At 37.8% G+C, this 21,856-nt stretch overlaps 1 protein-coding gene across 2 annotated transcripts; it reads right to left on the bottom strand.

Moving 5' to 3' along the window:
- Nucleotides 1-484: 484 nt before the first annotated feature.
- On the bottom strand, nucleotides 485-17,172 carry LOC108715546 (lysine-specific demethylase 4A). 2 transcript variants are annotated; one of them, XM_018260803.2, is made up of 22 exons: nucleotides 16,659-17,170; nucleotides 15,552-15,743; nucleotides 14,940-15,115; nucleotides 14,291-14,405; nucleotides 13,967-14,160; nucleotides 13,788-13,837; nucleotides 12,611-12,714; nucleotides 12,202-12,339; nucleotides 11,682-11,860; nucleotides 11,243-11,424; nucleotides 10,209-10,510; nucleotides 9,393-9,513; nucleotides 8,768-8,949; nucleotides 8,131-8,329; nucleotides 7,651-7,727; nucleotides 7,467-7,522; nucleotides 7,163-7,271; nucleotides 6,892-7,077; nucleotides 5,394-5,561; nucleotides 3,263-3,382; nucleotides 3,004-3,096; nucleotides 485-2,716 (listed from the first exon to the last, which is right to left on the bottom strand). In XM_018260803.2, exons 2-22 carry the CDS (start codon nucleotides 15,687-15,689, stop codon nucleotides 2,576-2,578), a joined length of 3,030 nt encoding a protein of 1,009 aa, XP_018116292.1. In that variant the 5' UTR covers nucleotides 15,690-15,743; nucleotides 16,659-17,170; the 3' UTR covers nucleotides 485-2,575. The 2 variants fall into 2 exon arrangements, with proteins under 2 accessions (XP_018116292.1, XP_018116293.1); XM_018260804.2 differs by lacking the exon at nucleotides 6,892-7,077 and having other exon boundaries at nucleotides 16,659-17,172.
- Nucleotides 17,173-21,856: the final 4,684 nt, after the last annotated feature.

Raw genomic sequence — 21,856 nt, 5'->3', positions numbered from 1 at the left:
GAAAAAAAAGACGCTAAACAATATGAAAAAAAAACCCCTACAAATACCTCTAAAAATGCAAGTTTTTATATTATTTCTAAGCGGGAAAAAAAAACCCCACCAAAAGCCTGACTTGATTAAAAAAGGCCCAATAGGATCAACACAGCACCCATTCACTTCTATAGGACCACAACAACAATAACGTGTTTTTCATGGTTTTTACACTCCATTCAAAATACAGGTTTATTAAGAAATATAGGAAACCCTAAAAAATACATTTGAATGTTAGTGAATAGGCCCCTGGATGTTGCATTGTTAATTTTGGCTAATCCTTTTTCCCAGTAACGTATATATAAAAGGAGGTACTTGCCAGAAGTGATGGCTTGCTGTGTAAAATAAGACTATTGCTTTCTAAGAAATCTCCACTTAGGGCAATGTTACTCCCAACTTAAGGTGTTGCTCAATTATGTTCTTGTGAAATGTAAGTAATATTCACACACAAGTGTTATACATGACACACATTTATTGCTAAAATTGATGCTCAATTTTGCCATATAATTTAAGGAATAATTAAAGATTAAAAAAAAATTTTTTTTTTCTTTTCTTTTTTAAAAACAAGATTTAGAGGAGCAATGATTGATTGAAAAGTTCACACCATTTGATGAGTTAAAAAGAAAACTATAATGACTTGCACCGGTGCAAAGGCAAACATATTCACAAATACAAATATTAAAGTTGTATTTTTAGCAGATGCTAGGACATTTGTAGTCACTATGCTTTTTACAATAGTGGATCAGTCTTGCCTTGCACTATTATATTTATGATCGTACACAACAGCCTCCTACAGTGTTTTTGCTATGGGCAAATAGCAGGAAGGCAGAATACTGAATTTCTACTAGTTGTCCGAGTAGACCAATACCATAAAGTCTGTAAATTTTCTATGTTTTTGTTATGTTGCCAGACGTCACAATGGTGCAATTTTAGTTTTCTTTAAAAAAAAATGACACCGTAACAATCCCATATTTGTGAATTAACTGGTGTGGCTTCAATTATCATCAACTTCCTACATTTATAGGCTTATATCCACTGTATTCTGGTAGGGTTTGTTCCCAACCCAAAAGACATTGAATTCTCTTATGCTGTCAATATGAGAAAAGCCATTAGCAAACATTATTCTGCACCCCTAGAACCCAATGAAATTTAAAGCGATGCATTAAAGTATATTGTATTCCATATTAAAAGATATTTACATTTCTTCTGTTGTTCCATTGAGAAAAAGAATATGCTCTTTTCCAAAACATAGTCTAATTCACTCTTAAATTTGCTCATGATGAACTAACATCTAGTTCTAATCACTGCAGTTTTGGGCCTATGCTCTAAAACACCGTTTATTGACCAGAAAACTCCCAGAAATTACTTTTTACAGTTATTTGTCAAAATAAATTAAACTTCCAAACTCTGCATTAAAATCTGAGGATTTTTTTTTTTTTTTTGAACCACGGCAAACAGATTTCCTTACATAAAATTTCAAAAATTACACTAACTTTAAGAAACAAGACTAAAAGTCTGCATCAGGGCAGGCCAAAGCCATCTTTCCAGAGTTTGTACATATGTTGTATCTCCATACCCTAAAAGCATACATACCAAACTATGAGGCAAAGCTTGTTTTGGATTTAATATTAGAACTACAGCATGGTGACAGCCCCTTCAATGTTTCTATGTATCACTTGCTCTAGAGCATCTAAAAGACATGGGTAGTCTGACCACATATGCTGCAATTTAAACCAATGGTTGGTCTGACCAAATGAACATCAAACTGGGCTACTGGACTTAAAAAGATAGACTTAAATCTTCTTTAATCAGTGGTAATTAAAGACTGGGGATAGTGAATACTAGTTTCTCTCCTAATCGTGTATTTATCATCAGGGAGGTAGACACCATATGAATCACACAAGAGCCTGGATGTTACACTTTCTCAAAGAGTATTTTAAGTAACACAGTCTTTAGGGTAGCATATTACCTTAAAGCATCAATACAAATACTGCAGTTTATTTTACCAGCAGTTAGGTTTCACAAGTGCTGCAGGTGAAGACATTAAATATCAAAATGGTTCCTGCTTTCTAATGCAAAGTTTATCAAAACAAACCAAAGTGGAATAAGGAAAACACAAAGTCAGAGGCTTGAAATATTCCACTGTCGGAAAGAAAAGAGTTGATCTTGCTCCGCAAAGAAGGAATTTTCCAGGTGAAAAGCGCACAAGCTCCAGTAACACTGTTTAAAATGTAATCTGGCATCAAGGGCTTTACATGTCCTCACAACTGTCCAGGAGCAGCCTAATACAAGCACGATAGGCAGCAGTCTGTGGTTTTAGCAAAGGTGTAGTTGAATGGCAGAAGAGTCTATTGTTTTTCTGACTTCACCATGCTTTGCACTCCATGATAAGACATTTTATTGTAAGGGAAATAGGAAAAAAAAATATATATATATTCCAGACTGCTGGAAGAAGAAAACAGTCCCATGTCCACTTGATATGAAACATTTGGCCACAGTTTTATTTCGCTGGAAGCCAGCCTCAACACTTCAGAGTACTTCCATTTTACTCCATGATTTCACGGTACATGGCTGGCTCAATGTAGTCTTCTTTGTATCGTGAGTTGATGACTCTCTGTCGCTTTACCTCTTGCTTCACTTCCTTTTCTGTAAAGATTTCTGTAAAGCGCGTGTCAGATGCAACAGACTGTCAAAAGTGGGGGGAAAAAAAGCAGAATATTACAGGAAATTACAAAAAATGCAGTTAACAACAAAACCCTCTTAAAAAAAACAAAACAAAACAGTACCATCCTGTCCTTCCTGCTGGGCCTACCCATCAAATACATTCATACATATACGTTTTATCATACTTGTTATGGGAGTTAAAATGCATAGGTTTGTATTTTGCATGTAGAAAAACCCCAATAAACATTAAGTAATATTTAAATAAAAAACCTCCACCATCTATTCAAGAATAACATGATTGGTACATACCAGTCTTGACTTTACTTTTTTTGGTAGCTCTTCATCAAGTGTGTACACATCATCACGCTTAACACTCAACTGAGATCCATCCTCAAACTCCACCTAAAACATATTTGTTAGTCAGTTGGGACAGAATCAATGAGGATGACTTTATGAAGGTTTAAATGCCAAGGGCCAGTGTAATGATATTTTGAAGACCGTGCCCCTAGATAAACTGACAAAGTTTATATTTCTATAACAGCCTGTAGCAATATCAGGAAATACCTACCTGGTACATTTGAATAGTATGGGATGCCACAAACTTGGCACCATAGACCAAACCATCTGTCCAGCGAACTTGCACAACTTCGCCAGCTGAAGGGGGACCCAAATTGAGGCAGTCACGGCTCTGCAATGAAAATCAAAAAACAAACAGCAAAACAGTGAGAAGTAATACGTAACAGAAATGTTTTGTGATTGGGCATTTATGATCTGGGGAAGATTAGGGCTGAAAAATAAATATGTGTTCAGAATAAAAGCTTCTACTTCCATACACACAAATACATTGGGAACACTCTATTCCAAATCAAAACATGAAGATCAATTCATCAAATTCCTTTGCAGAAAGGGATGAAAAGGGAATTAGGCTGTTCCAAAAATAGCAGTGTCTGAATTCTACTTTACAAACTCATTCACTGTATAAACTGAGAAATGTTTCAAGATTTAGCTTTCCTTTGAATTATAGAACAAATATTGAGTTGTATAAGCAGTGTTTCTGAGAACTGCTGCACATCTGTGTTGCATGGAGTCAATGGCACTTGTTACATTCCACAATTCTTCTGCATTTCTTGGTTTTGTCTCAATCCAAGTTTTTTTATTGGATTAAGGTCCGGGCATTGTCTGGCCACTTCATAATGTCAATCTTGTTGGTCTGGAACCAAGATGTTGCTCATTTACTGGTGTGTTTGGGGGTCAGTCTTTTTGAAACAACCATTTCAAGGACATTTCCTCTTCGGCATAAGGCAACATGACCTCTTAAAGTATTTTGATGTAACTAATCCATGATCCCTAGTATGCAATAAATAGGCCCAACACATAGGGGCAGATTTATCAAAGGTCGAAGTGAATTTTCGATTCGAATTTGAAAACACTTTGAAGATCTAATAAAGTGCTGTTTTAGCCTATGGGGGACCTCCTAGAACCTGTATGGAGGCGATTGGGGGAGTTTGGGAGATCGAAGTTAAAAAAAAAACTTGGAACATAGATCGAAGTAGTGCTAAATAAGTAGACACAATTCGGGCCACTTCGACCCCAAAAAACTTCGACCTCCATTCGGTTGGTCTTTTTGAATTCGAAGTTCGAAGTTTTTTTAAACTTCGATAAATCTTCCCCATAGTATGAGAAAAATCCCCATATCATGATGCTTCTGCCACCATGCTTCACTGTGTACTGTGGCTTGAATTCAGTTTTTGGGGTGTCTGACAAACTTTCTGTGGCCCCTAGACCCAAAAACAACAATCTTGCTTTCATCAGTCCACAAAATGTTGCGCCATTTCTCTTTAGGCCAGCCAATGTGATCTTTTGGCAAATTGTAATCTTTTTTTCAACAATGGGACTTTACAGGGGCTTCTTGCCGATAGCTTGGCTTCACATAGGTGTCTTCTAATTGTAACATTACTCACAGGTAACTTTAGTCCTTCTTTGATCTTCCTGGAGCTGATCATTGACAGAGTCTTTGCCATTTTGGCTATTCTTCTATCCATTGGAATTATTTTTTATCGATTTTCTTCCACGTCTTTCATGTTATGGTTCCCATTTTAAAGCATTATTTTAACTGAGCAGCCTATCATTTTCTGCACTTCTTGTTTTCCTCTCCAATCAAATGTTTTAATGAAAGTATGCAGTTCTTCTGAACAATGCCTGGAATGACCCATTTTTCTCAGATTTTCACAGAGAAATGCACTTTTACCAGCATACACATTTGCTTCCTTCCTTTAATAAGGGCTGTAATCAATTCCTGTTTTTTTTCACAGAATGACGGACCAATCTCCACACTGCTGTTATTTGTAAAAAGCTATTATTTTGAACACAAGCCTTAATTAATGATTTTGTTACACATAATTAGCAGCATGCATGTCAGGATTGTTGGGTCTGCGGGTTTTCTATTACTCTAATACACCTACTAGTAAATTATTTGCCATGTAGAATTTTAAGTTCTACCAAAAACAGTGTTTGATCAGGTTGGAGATGTTGGACTGCAATTATTCTGAACACAACTCTAGATCAATAAATAAAAAAAAAAAAACACTGCCACGCAGACAGTGGCTATAAGGTTTATTTATTAACTAGTCCAGGATCTCAATGTTAGGGTCTACAGCTTATTTTTATGGGTGGTCTCAATCTATTAATATCATACTTACCACTATATCCTCTGGAAACAGATTATCACTGAAGGAGCCATCATCAAAATTGACCTCATAGAATGTTTCTTTTGTCAGTTTAACTACTTCACATTGGTAGTAACGACCATTCTTGTGTTTGCTAATAACAGCCTGCCCAGTCACAATATCTCTGGCTGATTCTTTGCCCTGCAACAGGAATAAAGTCTTATTAGTGGTTATTTAAAATAAGAAAAAAATCTATTCTAATAAAACTTTTAAACATCATGTTTTGTAACAAATGAAACTAAAGTATACATGTCTGAAATCTTACTCCTCATGACTTTCAAAAGAACAGTATTACATTCAGAATTCCACTACACAAAAAAGTCTAACCTTCTACTGCCAACATTACAATACTCAGAATTTATCTGTTTGTAGTGCATTCATCCACTTTCAAACAAGCACTAATTACTCACATCCTCTAAGACAGTTGACCATGATCTTGCTCTCCTTGCAACTACTGTATAGATTTTCAAATTCATTTTAACAAACTGTTTATAATAACCCTATCAGTCACCTATCTTCAGGTGCAATCTTGGCACAGTGCACTAAACTGTTCTCAATGAAGCAACCATACATCTTATTTTATTTTTTTACTAAACACTATTTTACTATTTTATTTTAAGCTCTTCAGCAGGGTCAAAGGCAAGGGAGAAAACGGATGAGTATGCAGCAGAAGTATGTAGCAGTGATTTTTCATTGGTATTGGGGACACTCAAGTATCGTTTTATCAAAGTTGTTTTTATACAGTTCCACCATCTCCAGCACATCTCTAGGAAAGTACTTCAAGTGTATTTTTCTTAATTACTTCAAGTCACATGCTGCCTTTCTAGTTCTTATTTTCTCCAATCCTTCCAACTTCAACTTTCATTCACCTGTACAGTATAACTGCCTGAGAATTTTTTTACAGTCAATCCTTGACCAAACCCTGCTTCTTTCATCTGCACAGCATTGCCCAAAACACCTGTGTATTATTTTCTACCTAAGTTAGTACAATGTATTGATCCCCTTTGCAAACCGAGGCTCTCAGTTTTCTTTTAAATTGAATTCAGAGTTTTATCATTCATATTCAATGCCCTTTAAGGACGAGGAATTCACTAGTGTGTGTCCGTATGTTTAAACAAGTCCCCTGTGAATCCAATTGCTACATTTTTTCCTCAGGACTCTGTGCCTTTGACAAATGCAAGCAGGATGGCTCCATGATGCTTTCTTCCTCCATTCTGGTGCATTTTTTTTCCTGAAAAGAGCACAGGCCCAGGGAAAAGGCCACCAAATTCACAATTCCTTGCCTTTAAATCCCTGTTTACTACTGTTTAACTGCAATAAGTGCTGGGTAACTTTTTGACACAATATAAATTAATTATGAATACTTAGAAACCACAACCATTAACACACATTCTTTCTTAATAAAATTGGCACATTTCTTTTTGGGTTTTTTTGGGTTTTTTAATAGTTCTTATTCCAGCCAATGCCATACCTCATTCTGTAAGGATTTATGCCTGGAACAAGTAATGAAAACCACAAATGGCCAGTCATCTGGCTGCATCATCACACTGGCAGCTTGAGCACAGGAGGCATGAAAGGAAGTTGGACAGCGCCCATGGGAACACTGTACACAGCATCCAGAAACCCTCTTCCTCCTTTTCTTGCAGAATATACACTTCTGTTGTCAAACAAAATAAATTATGAATTTAGACTATGACCTTCAAACACAGCACCTCAAACTCTTGGCTTCAGTAAGTACCTACCAGTCTAAACCTCTGCAGTGGAATTTTGCTGATATCTATAGGTCTCCTCTCAGCAATGTTCACAAATTTCGCTTCAGTAACTGCCACAGAACACATCACATGCACCCACCTAATAAAAACAAGCAGAATTTTAGATTAACTGAATTGCAGACAGCTTCACTTTTCTTCACTGCCGTGTCATCTTTGTAATCACAAACTGTTTGTACAAGGACCCTTTCTGTCATCTATGAAAGTCAACACAAACAGGTGCCATTACAATAAAATATAATTAAGTTAGTTACATTTTTTTTGGGCTACTACTTACCGGTTGTCATTTGCTTTCTGTAGGGCTCCCCCTCTTAATGAACACAGACAACAATCCTACGAGATAATTGTTAAAATACGTGTCAATCAACAGTGCAAGAATTGTCCCTGCTCTGTAAATCTTGAGATAGTGTGGTGCCATATCAATGTTTTTTTTTCTCTCAACTATTTAAAAGACTTCTCACCTCCGTTAGGGCATTTTCTTCACACCTAGAACACAGCCACCCTTCCATAGCTTTTTCTTTGGGGACTCCATAACAGCCTACATAGATAATAAAATGTGTGTTCAAATAACCAATACTGTGTGAATACAGACATCCTAATTGATTGCTGAATGCCAAATATATCTAGGTTAGGAAACTTTGGGCAACTGAAAAACAACTTGTGTGTGCTACGTATGTTTTCCCATTAGCAATTTACTGTCAGTGGAAAAGCATTTCGGGGAGATTTGCTGCTCATGCTAGCACAGATTTAAACACAGCCGACAAATCTCCCTGTTGTGCCACTACTTTACTGGTAAAACTATCCCTCCAAGGAAAAGATGTCTGCATTTGTGAAAAAAAAGTTGCCAGTAGGCATTTTTGTTGCTACACTTGTCTTGTGAAAAATAGACATGGCAGATAATTCCTGTGTGTTAATGTACAAAGATGTTAAGTGAGACTTACTGGCATGTACACAGACTGAGCAGTTTTTACATGTAATTAGGATGCTAGTGCCATCATCTTCCAGATAAGGAGCAGATAGATTAATCTCTGTGTTACTTCCTGTTGTTGTGAAGCACATCTCTGGGATGAGAGGCTTTGTCTTCAGGTGGAAAGCAATAGTGCTGGGCTCAGTTATATTGGTCTCTTCTCCACATTCAGACTAAAGGACAGAACAGAGATAATTAGTGTTACAGCAGAATATTAACAACACAAATACCCATCATCTATGCATCATTGCCTTTGACATGTGGAATTAATGAAATGTTGATGAGAAAATATAACCCACTTATAAATAAATGTTTAGCTTCAATGTTTTGATACATTAAGCATTAATTACTTTTTCCCACTGCTGCTCATTTTTAAAAAATGTCATGATCTGGATTCTATAAGTAACAACCTATCCCAATATATTAATAAAGATGTATTGATGTAAAGAAGTTAGCAAAACTTATAACATGGTAGAAATGTAAACCTTAAAAGAATTTCAAAGGAATATATACTCAGTTAATGGGTTTTTCTAAATGGGAACATAGCTGTATAGTTTTGTGCAGTCCAAATACGCATATGGACAACTACACTATAAAAACATGCAATTCACCTGATGGTATGCCTTGAATAGCATGCAGACAGAGCAGTGAGGTGGCATAAGAGACATTGCGATATTGTACTCTTTTTCAGCCTGGAAATTTGGTGGCCGATTCTGCCAAAGCTGGTTAAGGGACTTTGCCCATGTCTCGCTCTCCTCAAACTCCTCATCCATCAGCAGCTGATCTGGCTGATCTGCAGTGAAAAGTAAAAATGCACTTTTCTTTACTGTTATTGTAACTCTTGAAAAGTGGGATTCTTAAGTTACTTTATGATGGAGAAATAAAGTTAACATAGGATAAGGCTATTCCTGCACACAGGAATAAACAGGCTGAACACAGAATACAGGGCAATTCAAACCACTCATTGACTTCTAACTCTTCTGCAGTTGTAGAATGATATAAGCTTCTCACAGCCTTATCTACTTGCACCTGAGAAAGGGAAGCCCCTATGAAACATTGTGCATGCCACACTGTTTGACTGTTTTGAAAGATTTTTTTTATAGAAAGACCGCTCGGTGAATCTCTCTTGAATGTTCTTCTATTCAGCAAATAAACCTCTTTGAAAATAATGGATTTAAAATAACTACTAATATAAAATGTGTTTTCTTGGCATTCTCTTATAAATTTGAAGCTTACCATCATCACTGCCACTGTCCTTCATCACCAATGGATGATAACGTGGCAACTTGGACAGAGGCTGTCGGCGGCTCCTGGCATTTCTGTTTTCCTTTAAGGATTTTATGTGCTTCTCAGCTACCTGTATGGAAGTTGGACAAGAGTTCACAAAGTAATGTATGAGAGAATGGGGGTGGTTCCTTGTTTATAGGCACAGTTTAAAGTACCGAATCCACTATTTTGGATTTGCATATGCAAATTAGGGAACATGTTTTACTTCCTTGTTTTGTGACAAGGTCACACGATTTCCCCGCCCCTATTTTACATATGTAAATTAGGATACAGCTCGGCCGGGCAGAATGATTCGGCCAAATCCCGAGCTGAATCCTGGATTTGGTGCATCCCTAGTTTAAAGGACTGTGCCAGTGCACGGAGGCCTGTACTTAAAATGTATGAGGTAACACAGTTACCTTGGAACAGTTTGCCTATTAGCCTAAATTTTGCACAAGTATGTCATGGGTACATGCACAATTCACTAATTTTAACATAAATTTGAGCTTGCATTATCTGGCATAACATATGTGCCAGTTTGCAGCACACACACCATCTTAGTGAAATACTGGGAAAAACAGAATTGTAAATAGAAAACATGGTAGACTACACCAATGCAGTAGTAAATGAGCCCCCAAAAATTAAACAGAATATGGCCTGTATCATAAGGTTTAAGGACACAGTAATACTTCATTCACCGGGCCCAAAATTCCAGCAAGCAGAATACATAACGTATCTGGACCTAAACTGCAGCAATCTGTCCCTGTTCAACCGTTTTATCCATACCTCTTCTAGATCATGTTCTGAGAAGCTGGCCATACTGCTGGTTTTCTTCCTTATTTGAGCACTGCCTTGCCATTTGGCGTAGTTGTGAATGCTGTGAAACTTCCCAGAACTGGAAGACTGTTGTGTATCAGAGTCCGTATCTGATGTTCCAGAGCTGTCTGGGGAACTATCTTGTGAGGAAGAAGAGGATGTTGACTTTTGTGCACTAGTGGAGGGACTTTCTGTGTGAGAGATTGAGTCCTGCTCAGCAAGACTAAAATCTTCAACATTTTTGAGCGTTTCGAAGACTTGTCCAGAAGAGCCTATTACATGAAGTACAGATTTGAAAATATTTATTTTACCAATGCCAGTTACAAATAGAAAACACTAGAGACGTTTTCGTGGATTGGGAAAATGGAATATACAGTCGTATGCATAAAGCTAGAGTAGTACTGGCACATCTTTTTGTTTCAATCAAATGTCCAGCCTCCTGGATGATGGAGCTTTACCCCACAAGTCTCCTGTGTCCCCCTGGAGATGCCAGGGAAAAACAGGACTCTGTCATAGACAAGGTAGAACTAAATCTCACGTCAGCTTGAACAAACAGATCAAGGAAGTCCTAGTCCATTATAGAAAGATTAATAAAAAGGTATTTAAATCCCTACAATGCACAGGGCTTCTGTATTCCTAAAAAAGTTGCTTTAAAGTTGCAGCACTGCTGCCTTGCAGAGCTGGGGACACTGGTTTAATTCCAGCCAGTTTGCAGATGTACCCAAGCTTGTCTGACTTGCCTCTGTGTACGTTTGGTTCCATTTACACTCCAAAAAGCAGAAGAACCTTAAATTGTAAGCTGCCCTGGAGCAGGAACGAATGTAAATTATGTATACTGTCTGTGAAGCACTGTGGTATATGTTGGAGAATAAGAATACACCAGCTCAGAGCTCAGAATTCAACAAATGACAAACAATTCTGTCCTTTTTAAGCTGGTTGATGGACCTGCATCAATATTCATACATTCTGTTTTAATATTCATGTATAAGCAGTGGAAAACATACCTGGTTCATTACATTCATCCTGGTAGCATTCAGTTTCTCCACTTTTAGTCACACAGGTGGATTCCATATCTCCTGATTCAGAGCAGAGCTCTTCCTTGGGACAGTCTCCACTTCTGCTCAGCTCTTCTGGCACCTCTAAACATACACGGTGCCTTTTGGTTCCTATACGATGTCTGGCCACACTGCAGGAATAGTACAGAAAAAAGAAATATTATTATCAATATATCTGTCATATATTTTTGGTAAGAACACTATACCTCACTGCATCTTACTAATAAAATACAGTTTCCACCCAGCAATAATTCAAATTCATAAAATACATACTTTACTTTAGAAAGTACTGTCTATTGAATATAAAATACCATTTATAATTCCCCAGTGGATCTACTACTTTACAGTGCAAGCACAAAACATGTAGACTGGATTTGTGATGGCTGACCTTTTCTTCTGATCTGTCTCTGCCTGTTCATCAGTGAATTCTGCAGCCTCTGGAGTGGGAAGAGTATGGTCAATAACAGTACAATCCTTCCCAGACTTCCACAGCTTGTACCGCTCTGGTTGGAACTTTTTTACAAATACATCCATGGAGATTTTCACCATATCTTTCCTGCAAGAGCACTGTAAAAGGAGGAAGATTTTGTCTATTTTTTACATTACTTAGAAAGGAGCAGATTTACAAAAAAAATAAATAAAAAAAAAAAAAAAAAACACTGCTACACACCAGGATTACAAAACTGCTAGCTATAGCTAAAATTAACTGTGGGCTTCAAAAAGCTCTGAGTTCGTCAGAAACTTAGCATTATTATGCTGTAGATCCAAACGTAGCAATTTTGAAGAATAAAAAACAGCAGAGATTTCAAAATAGCATCGGTAAATTGCAAATGTGCAGTCTCTTCATTTGTATACACAGCTATTTTACTTCAATTTAAAACATGTACATTGCATCCAACTGTTCGTACCAAAACAGCCTGCTTTCCATATTCAATCCATCTCATTGTAGCAAAATTGGTAGATTCAGCACAATTGAATCCATGATTAAAGCCAGCATGGTAACCATAAGGAAAGGTGATCATAAATTCTCCAGCCTCTTGAGTGACCTGGAACACAAAATTCCCCAAATGCCTAAGTATTATTCAAATTAATGGTTACAAACTTAACACATCATTTAGATGTTAAGGAAATGATCATACAAAGTTACGCTAATAAACAGGGCAATATTTGAATGTAAATATCTGGAAGACACAACTTCCAGCCAGACATGTTTTGTCAGGACAAATAATTGATGGATGCATTGTCTGTATGCAAGTACTATGTTTGAAAAATAAAACATTTCAGGCAAATTGTTTTAGCTGCAGTCAGTTTACATACCTTTTGAAATGGAATCCCATACTTTCTCAGTATAAACGGTGAGATCACGGTCATTTTATGACGCAAGAAGGCTTCACAGCTTTGAGCACTTCCGGGAAAGAAGCCTACAGCATTAATACAAGCAATGATTAAAAAGATCAGTCTTTAAAAGTGGCTGTTAATTACTTCTTCAGTTCAGTTTGTTTCAGATAGTATTTCCTATTTGTGACCGTTTTTCTAATACTGAAGTGTAAAGTTTTATTTTTCACCATCTTAAGTCTTTCTAAAGCAGCTCTGTAAATTGTTACAGTTTAAGATTAGTTGTTTTCCAAAATTTAAGATGGAAACCAATTGAAAATAAGTATATTTCTTGTAAACAATCTGAAACCAACTCAAACTGAAAAAAAAAAAAAAAAGTGTTTGAAAGGTGAAAACTTTTAAAGGGTACATATAATATTGCATTGGGAAAATACAGAATGCTATAACTCCTTCGATTGCAAGATCCTGAGGCAGGGATTGATGTCAATGATGGGATTTTGTCATTTTTAAATGATCACTGGTTGGTGTGTTTACTACTATATTTTATATCAGTGATCCCCCCTGGCTTAAAGGCAAGTTTTAGTTTCATAAAACCCATGTGTATTGCCAAATAGAACCTTCTGTAGCCTGCAAGTGCACGTAGGGCTAGAGATAACCAATTACAGCCCATATTTGGTAACCCAAATCTTTGCATGCCTTTTATTGCTCTCCAACCTTTTAACATTAAATGTGGCTCACAGGTAAAAAAAAAAAAAAAAGTTGGGGGGGCCCTGGTTTATATAAACAAGCTGCTGTGTAGTCATGGGGCAGCCATTCAAAATACAGGCAAACACACACATTGTATCAGTCCAGGGCAATTGTAAATTATATTTTCATAACTTTAAAACACTTCATTTTTTGATATTACTGTTCTTTAATTAGGTATAAAGGCTTCACAAGTTTAGAGTCTTTCACCTCTAATTTCCTAACCAAATGTAATGCGTGCATCACCAGATGTAATGGAACTGCCAATTTCAGCATTATTTTGTCAACTTAGCTACAAATAATTTTACTACATATGGAATGCTACAAGTAGACAATTTAGAACCAGCAAATCCTGCTGGTTATTCAGTACTAGACCAAGTGGAAAGGGCTTATATAGAGCAGCCATTTTCCTTACCTTTGGCAAGCCTCTCCAGCCGCTTTCCGTGTTCTGGAGAAATGGTATACCTAAATAATAGAAATTATTTTATAAACAATTCTTTAGCTATGCAAACAATTAATTTTAACTTAATGGCAAATGTAAAATAATACTATAATATTAATCGAGATTAATGCATTCAAAATATATGTATTTACCATGATTTTGGTTCACCAAAATGCAGGTAGTTGATGCTGTAAAGGTCCATATCTTCAGTATGCCAAGCAAAGGACGTTTTCCACATACCAAAGTATAAGTATGGGGTATTCACTCCTTCTATTGTGATCCCACTCTCTCTTTCCACAACATCTAGGACTGTATTCAGGCGGCTAATGTTCCACTCATCCACATGCTTTCAATCAAAGAAAATTCAAAACATAAATGAATTTTACATACAAATCATCCTAGAGTATTTAAATGCAAACTATCATATTTGAAATGCATAGAACTAGACAATATAAAATTCAGTAATTATAATATACCTTGTCATATAAGGACCCATTTACATCTGCTCCGTAAATTGGCGCATTGAATGTTAAATTCTTCCAGTATTTGCGCTCCAGATCCTCAAAATCTGCATAGCGAGGAGTACAATATCTAGAGCAAAACAAAAATAAGGGGATATTTAAGTAAATACTGCCCACCTCCAAGTAACAAACAAACATTAGGATTGATTCTGCTGCAGACTAAATATTGCCCACGACTACAGTAAAATCCAAATGATGCTCCTAATAACATGTTTCAAAGATATTTTATAGTCGGTTTACTACATTTCCAGAAGATAAAGCAAAATGCAGCCCGGTGTCACTATACTTTTAAAAGTACTTGTGTTGACTAATGACGGATTCTCAGATAATCAAATGTATAAAGCAACCTTGCCCAGTACAAACATAAAAAGATGATGCTAATCAGTTAGGCTAATGCCAGACAGGGCTGAAACTTGGGACACAATTACTCATGAATTGCCCTGGGTGCAGGCAGAACAGGGTGCTAATGCCAGAATAGGGGCTGATTCTTAAATGGTGTATTTCAGAATGGCAACTTTCAGCCTCATGTGGCATTAAACTTATAAATACAGAAATAAATGCAGTTCCAATGCTGATATCATTTTACTTGAATTGTGTTTCTTACTTATCATTGTTTGCAATACGTCTGAATTCTTTGACTGTCATTGGCTTTTTCTGTATATTATACTGAGTGAAGAGGCCGGATTGCCCAGTGACCACCTGCTGAATAGGAGCTGGAATCACAAGATCATCCAAGTCATCATAACTAGTCCGTGGTTTCCACCCCTTTGGAGGAACCACCTGCAAAAACATGGAGGTTATCTTTTTAAATATATAAGAGCCTCTGTGTTAAACATAGTAAACATTAGATGCATGCATTCAAAGCAGTTAGATTTCTATGACATTAATAAGCACTTTCCTGACTGTTCAAGTAATTTTTCTGTCAGATAAATGTGACATTTTTAAAATCTCATTTTTGTCTAAGTATTTTGGCTACAGTTAAATGTACTTCTTTTCAGTCTGGGGTTCATCTGCAGCAATGAACTAAAACACCTGATCAATTCAGTTAATTCCCACAAAAAGAAGGAGCTTTGTATTAAAATGGTTGCAGTGCTCATCTATGGGACAATTATACATAAATGTATACACTCTTGTATTATAATGTTTATATTGAGGAAAAATACATCTTCACTGTCACTCAACAGACTTCAGGGGGGGGAAGCAGTAAGCTAGTTACCTTTGCCAGACCGGCACGATGTGCCCCTTGGGACTCAATGTACGCTATGTAACGACTGAAGTTGCGGAACTCTTCCATAGTTGGATAAAACGTCATGATCCGCAAAGATGAATTTGGAGTTTCATTCTCTCCAGCCATCTTGAAGCCAAAGGCCTTCAAAGGCTTCTCAGAGACTTAATAGAAAACCAGAAGCTGAAAAAACAGAAACACGGATAATGCACTTGCATTGTACTTAGTATATCATGCTTATATGTAGCTTTAAAAGGGGTTGTTCACCTTCCAACACTTTTCTCAGTTCAGTTGTTGTTTTAATATGGAAGTTAATTTTTCATCTAAGTCTCTCCAAAGCAGCTCAGGGAAGGGGGTCAACGACTCTGTAAATTGTTCTAAATAGATACATTTATTATTGTTGGCCCTAAGCAGAATCCCTGAGTTTCATTAAAGGCGGCTGTTAGAATTGATACAATAGTTGCTAATATTCCACAGATACTGCTGAACATTTTATCAACTAATTATATCAAGTAAATGTGGCAAATTGTAACAGTTCAGATGCTCCTGGATCACTGAGCTGCCAGACTGAGACACCAGAGAAAGGAACATTGAACTTTCATTTTTTTAAAAATGGTAAAAAATAGTAATTGAAAAAAAATCTGTTGTAAACAACCAATAAGCAAGTGTTTTGAAGTTAAACAACCCCTTTAATGGAAGAGGATATATCGATTCCAATGCCACATAAATCTTTATTTTGCAAACCCCCTTGTGCCTGTACAGCTACAATTCATACATCTGCAAATGTGGATTTCACAAAAATAGATCAGCAAATATCCATTTACATTTAGGAAATTAACTGTCCCTTTCCCTCTACATTCCACCTCCTAAAACTCTTAAACCTTTAGCATAGACACGAAAATCTCCAGTCTTATTCTCCATGGTGACATGAATCTTGCTGAAGTGTTGTGTTGCCCCCCCCCCATCCTGTAGCCTGCTGCACCCCTACACTGAACCTGCACTGTAACCAGCCATCACAGCTGCACGGATTATATCCTGTGTCATGCCTACCCACATTATATTGCAATTCGTTGACCGTGAAATGAAAGCATCAGGTACCTGCACAGCAGTGACACCTTATTGATCCACACCCTCCTGTGTATCGTAGCCCACAACAAAATGACTGACGATCGGCAGCGGAAAGACAGCAAAGAAGGTGGGACTTCACATCTTCCGCTGGTGATTGGCTCACAGAATGATAACCGGAAGTCACAAACAGGGAAACGTGCGCCGGTTTCCTATTGGTCGATTCGCGTATTACTGTCTGCAGGCTACTTTCGTTTGAACAAAAGCAAATATATGTTGGCCGCGGAAGTGTACATGCGTGAGCCTTACAGAGAAGAGGTTGTCGGACCTAAAGATTTCAATATTTCGAATGCGACGTTAATAAAATCAAGGCGTGGGCAGTTAAGAGGCTAAAACAAGCCAGTCAGGCGACGTGACGAAAAGCCCGGCTTGCGATGTTATTGTCCGTCTGCCGCGAAGTGATTTATGGAGGCGTTTTTTGCTTCGTTTGTCTCGGTGTTGCTCGGAGCCGTCGTTCTTCAGTCTGTCTTTCTTTTTCGAAGCAATGCGCATGCGCCTTGATTCCTAATCGCTCCGAACAACAATGGCTAATCCGAATGGGCCGCTACACAACCAATGAGCAAACGAGCACAGATGTAAATGTAGCAGGAGCCCTTCGGTGATTGGAGGAGAGTGTGTTTGCTGTGGCAGGCGAGGAGGTGGCTTACACGCGGTTTGCTGCCTTTATTGTTCAATTAGGAACGTTCGTGAGCAGGGCTTCTAACCAGTCAGATGCGCGGGGTGGAGACGGCCAATGCGTTGTTTTTCCCCTCACAGGCCGGCATTGTTTCTGTTCGGGACAGTCTAAATCCACGCTCATTTAAGCAAGCGGCCGCGCCATAAGCGTGCTCACTCTTTCGTTGGTTTGACTTGTGCATCTAACAGGTTTGCGGCCCTATTTTAGCGCTTTAATAAAGCGTTCTATATGAAAAAAGTCTTGTGATAGAGCGATTAATCAAGCCTGCAGCGGCCAATGAGAAACATGAGCGGCACAACATTGACAGTATTTGCGCATGTGCAACGTTCTACCCACACAGCTGAGCCTCACACGCTCTGTAGTTGCCTCAGGCTCTCGCCCACATCTGCCTGGGAAGCACACACCTCACCCTGTGTCTGTATTATATCCTTATAATACACAAAAGCCATTCATATCTTGTAAATTATATCCTTATAAATGGTGACTAGTGATGTCATCAGTTATAAACGGTGAGTAGTGATGTAATGTTTGTCACATGACTCGATAAAACTTGTGTATTCTAAAATATAAAGTACCCCATGTTGTAAAATATGAGGATATTCGAAGTAACCTCAGAGTTCAATGACCTGTATAAAAGCACTCGGCCTTTAGTCATGGAACTACTCTGTGACTTATAATATCCTTATATTTTACAATAAGGGGGTACTTTATTCACTATATCAATGCTGCTCCTGTCGCCTGACTCATTGAAACTTGTGTATTAGAATAAATACAGTATTTGCTCTTTTATATGGTTATAGACTTATAATATCCTTATAGGGGGTTAATTAGTCATAATCTACATCTACAGGGTATAACTAGAATTTTTGACAAACGACACTGATTTATTGAAAAAATATTTTTTTGTAAAATGAAACCTACATAACTTTTCCTTAGAAGAAAAAAAACTTTTCAAAGCAGTCTTCAGTTTGCATCAGGATAGACAGAAATTCTTTCCTAACTTCATGTGACATTCTTGTATGGAATGTGCATACTGCTTTCTGCTCCGTCTATTTGTCTATTCCATATGTACCAATGACTAGAAAAATACTGTGCCAGATTACCATAATGCACTTTGGACATTATGCACTCACTCCTGTAGCTTCATTGACAGGGCCAGCGTGAGCCATGTGGAGCTACACAAAGCCAATATCAACACTGAAATGTGAACATATGCATTTTCACTCTGTGTAACTCTATGCAAGCAATATCGGACCTGGCAATAGAGCTACAGAACTGACCTCATAAAAGCAGACCTGCTTTCCCTTCATCTGTACAAAACGTAGTTGGAGGAAAATGGACAATCCATTGCGTGTGCCCGTGCCCTAAGCTGTTTTCAGTGCCAGACTTGACCTTTAGCATACTGTGATAGCTGCACTAGGTTTTCCTGCTCACCCAAAAATTAGGCCTTCTATGCCCATTCCACAGCCATACTCCATTTCTGTTTGGAGAGTAGGGATCTAAGATTTTCTTGAAGGCCCCTAATATATCCGTCATTTCCGTCTCTCTCTCTCTCTCTCTCTCTCTCTCTCTCTCTCTCTCTCTCTCTCTCTCTCTCTCTCTCTATACACAGTTTTATCATAAAGTGTTTTTTTGTATTTGTCAGAAAAAAATTATTTTGCTCAATTATTTCCTACTTTTTTCAATTTGCATTAGAGGAGGAAAAAAGACAATCTGAGCTCTAAATAAGCCTTATTCTGTTTTGCATATAATTAGACTTTTCTTTTTTGCTCTGTTTTCTAGTTAAATCTGTACCCATTAAGAACAGGCTCCACAATACACACACAGAAAGTGACTTCTGTTTTTTCTCTGAAGTAAGACACTGCAGTGGTTACAGTCTGACAGGCACCTGTGCTTCTGTGGAATCCTCAGTAGAACTAAGATGACACTGGGCTTTATGTTTCTGCAGTTTTAGCCAACACGCATGGCAAAATGGCCAAGAATCCTCAATGTGCTCTTACACAGATCTGGACTCCCCAAAGAGATTTGAGAAGATGACCTGCTTCACAAGTTATAGGATGGCTAATTCTAAGCAACTTTTAAATTGGCCTTAGTTTTTTCTTTTTTTAATTATTCACTTTCTTTTTCTGTTTCCAGCTTTCAGTCAGGTGGTCACTGATCCCATCTAAAAAGAAATGCTCTTTGAGACTACGACTTTTGTTGTTATTGCCAGGGCTGGATTTTAAAATGGTGGGCCCCTAGGCCATCTCCCTAACCTGCTCACAACCCCCCACCCCTTACACTCGCACAGCCCCACTTCTAACATCCTTCACAGTTCCTGCAGATGACTGGCATTTAGCGTTTTTAGACAAATAAATAAGTAATATAGTCACAAGAATCCTGAATGTAACTATATTCTACTGATAACACTATGGGGATTGAAACTGTTACTTTCGTAATGATAATTGACACTTCCCTTAGACAATTCTAGATAAGGAAATAGCTACTCTTTTCAGGTCTTATCAGAAGACAGAAATAGATACAGAGCGGTGCCATACAGGTTATATTCAAGAGTGTGACAAACACTGAATGTGACAATTATCGCTTAAACTAATGTTGGAGTCCAAGTGTTTAAATTGTTTTTAAATTGTTTTCTAAATTGTTTTTTAAAAAAAAGTTTTTTTTAAAATTATGGATTTTTAATGCTGTAGAATTGTTGAATACATATGTTTAATCGTTTTATATGTATAAATAAGTGCACTAAATCCCTTCTGGGTGTAGAAACAATAGGGCAGGATTTTTTTGAAGTTATGATACGCACTAGCTGTATAAAGAACAGTGCCTAAATGCACTGAAACACTTGTAAATAAAGTTGTTGTAAGTTTGGTTGAGAGCGCACAGAGAATAAAGGGGCAAGAAAGTATGTGGACGTCATCGCTCAGGAAGAAGCCAGCCAGGCGAAACGCGTAAGCGAAAAGGACCACGCTAACCTTTTGCAGGAGTACCCGATCCAGAGAGACGTCTGTATCTTCCGAGGGACGCCAAGGAGACACAGCGACTTTCGCGGGACTTTTACCAATCCTTTTGCAGTTTTACCGATCGTGTTTGTGAGTGTATTTTTATTCTATTAAACTGTTTTAAAGTGATCCCTGCACATGCCCCTCTCTATTTTTATCCCTCTTACAACAACCTGGATAGTAGAAAAAGAGTGGAAACAGCGCGAACAGGACCTATCAGACGCTCTCCCTTAACTCACATTTGGTGAGTGAGCTGCACAACCGGTTGTACCGGAATTGTGGCAAAGTATTCTATGTTACCTTTCCTCTAATCCATAGAGTGTGGATCTTAAACGGGAAAAATCTAAGGGGAAGTTGAACCCACACTAAATATTCCTTAATTACATTAATATTCACCTATTGCACAATTGAATGTGTTTTAAGTAACAAATAACACTGCATTCACTATCACTTGGAGAGAAATCGTTGGTATCTATTAATTCACTGAATTATTCACTTTTTCACTTTTTTTAATTTTTTAATTTTATTTTTATTTTTTATTCTTTTTTTGTTATTTTTCATCTAAAATTCACAACTTTCACTTTTTTGGGCTCTCTTCTTCTAAGTTAAATAAAAGAACACTATTATCACTGTTAATAATCACGGTGGGTGTTAACAATTTTTTAAAAAAAACAAAAAACAAAAAAAATTTTTAAAAAAATACTATACTATATTTTATTCTTTCTGTTAAATCCCCCTCCTCAATGAATTTTTGAGGATTCTAGCACTTTATTTTCTGACTGGCATTTAGGCCTGGACGGGTAGTAGATTCAAACAACTGCCTAAATCTCATGCCCAGTCCCCAGTTCAGATGCGGCCAACAGAAGTCATGCCACCTCCACCTCTTTGCCACCCTAGGCCCAGGCATTTGTGGCCTACCCACAAATGTGTTCCTGATTGTTGCTACTTTTTTCTTACTCATCTTTCTGTTCAGGGAAGATCTATCTTAAATTTAGCAGTTTGCCTGGTCTGAGGTGGCGAAGTCAACTCTGGAGAAAGAGGTAACGTTCAGTAAAATTTGCCCTACTGAATTTGTGGAGTAACGACCGTTACTCACGAGATGGGATTTCTGGCGAAAAGTCACTAGTCACTTCCCCCTTTAGAAAATCTGCCCCTATGTTCCGTCTCTCATTCGAGCTTCAGACCTTTTCACAGGGTTGGACTGGAGCATTGGGGGCCCACCGGGTTCCAAACTTCAGATGGCCACCACACGCATGCGTAAAGGTTGCTGTGAGCCAATCTGCACAGCTAGGGTTGCTACCTTTCTTGAGAAAAAAAATATCAGCCTTCCTATATTTTTATGCATAATAACATTGGGATCAAGCTTATTATTTACCTGCCAGGCCAGTAAAATACCTGGCAGGTGGCAACCTTACATTGTTTTCTTTTGGGGGCCTGCAGATCAGGGGAGCAGGTCTGGGCCAGCAGGGGGCCCATGAGAGCAGGCCCACCGGGTTTTT

This window comes from Xenopus laevis, chromosome 4S, assembly GCF_017654675.1.
Source record: "Xenopus laevis strain J_2021 chromosome 4S, Xenopus_laevis_v10.1, whole genome shotgun sequence".
In the NCBI taxonomy this organism is placed as follows: domain Eukaryota; kingdom Metazoa; phylum Chordata; class Amphibia; order Anura; family Pipidae; genus Xenopus; species Xenopus laevis.
Note: the sequence above shows the minus strand (reverse complement) of the source record. Positions and strands in the feature narration are given on the sequence as shown.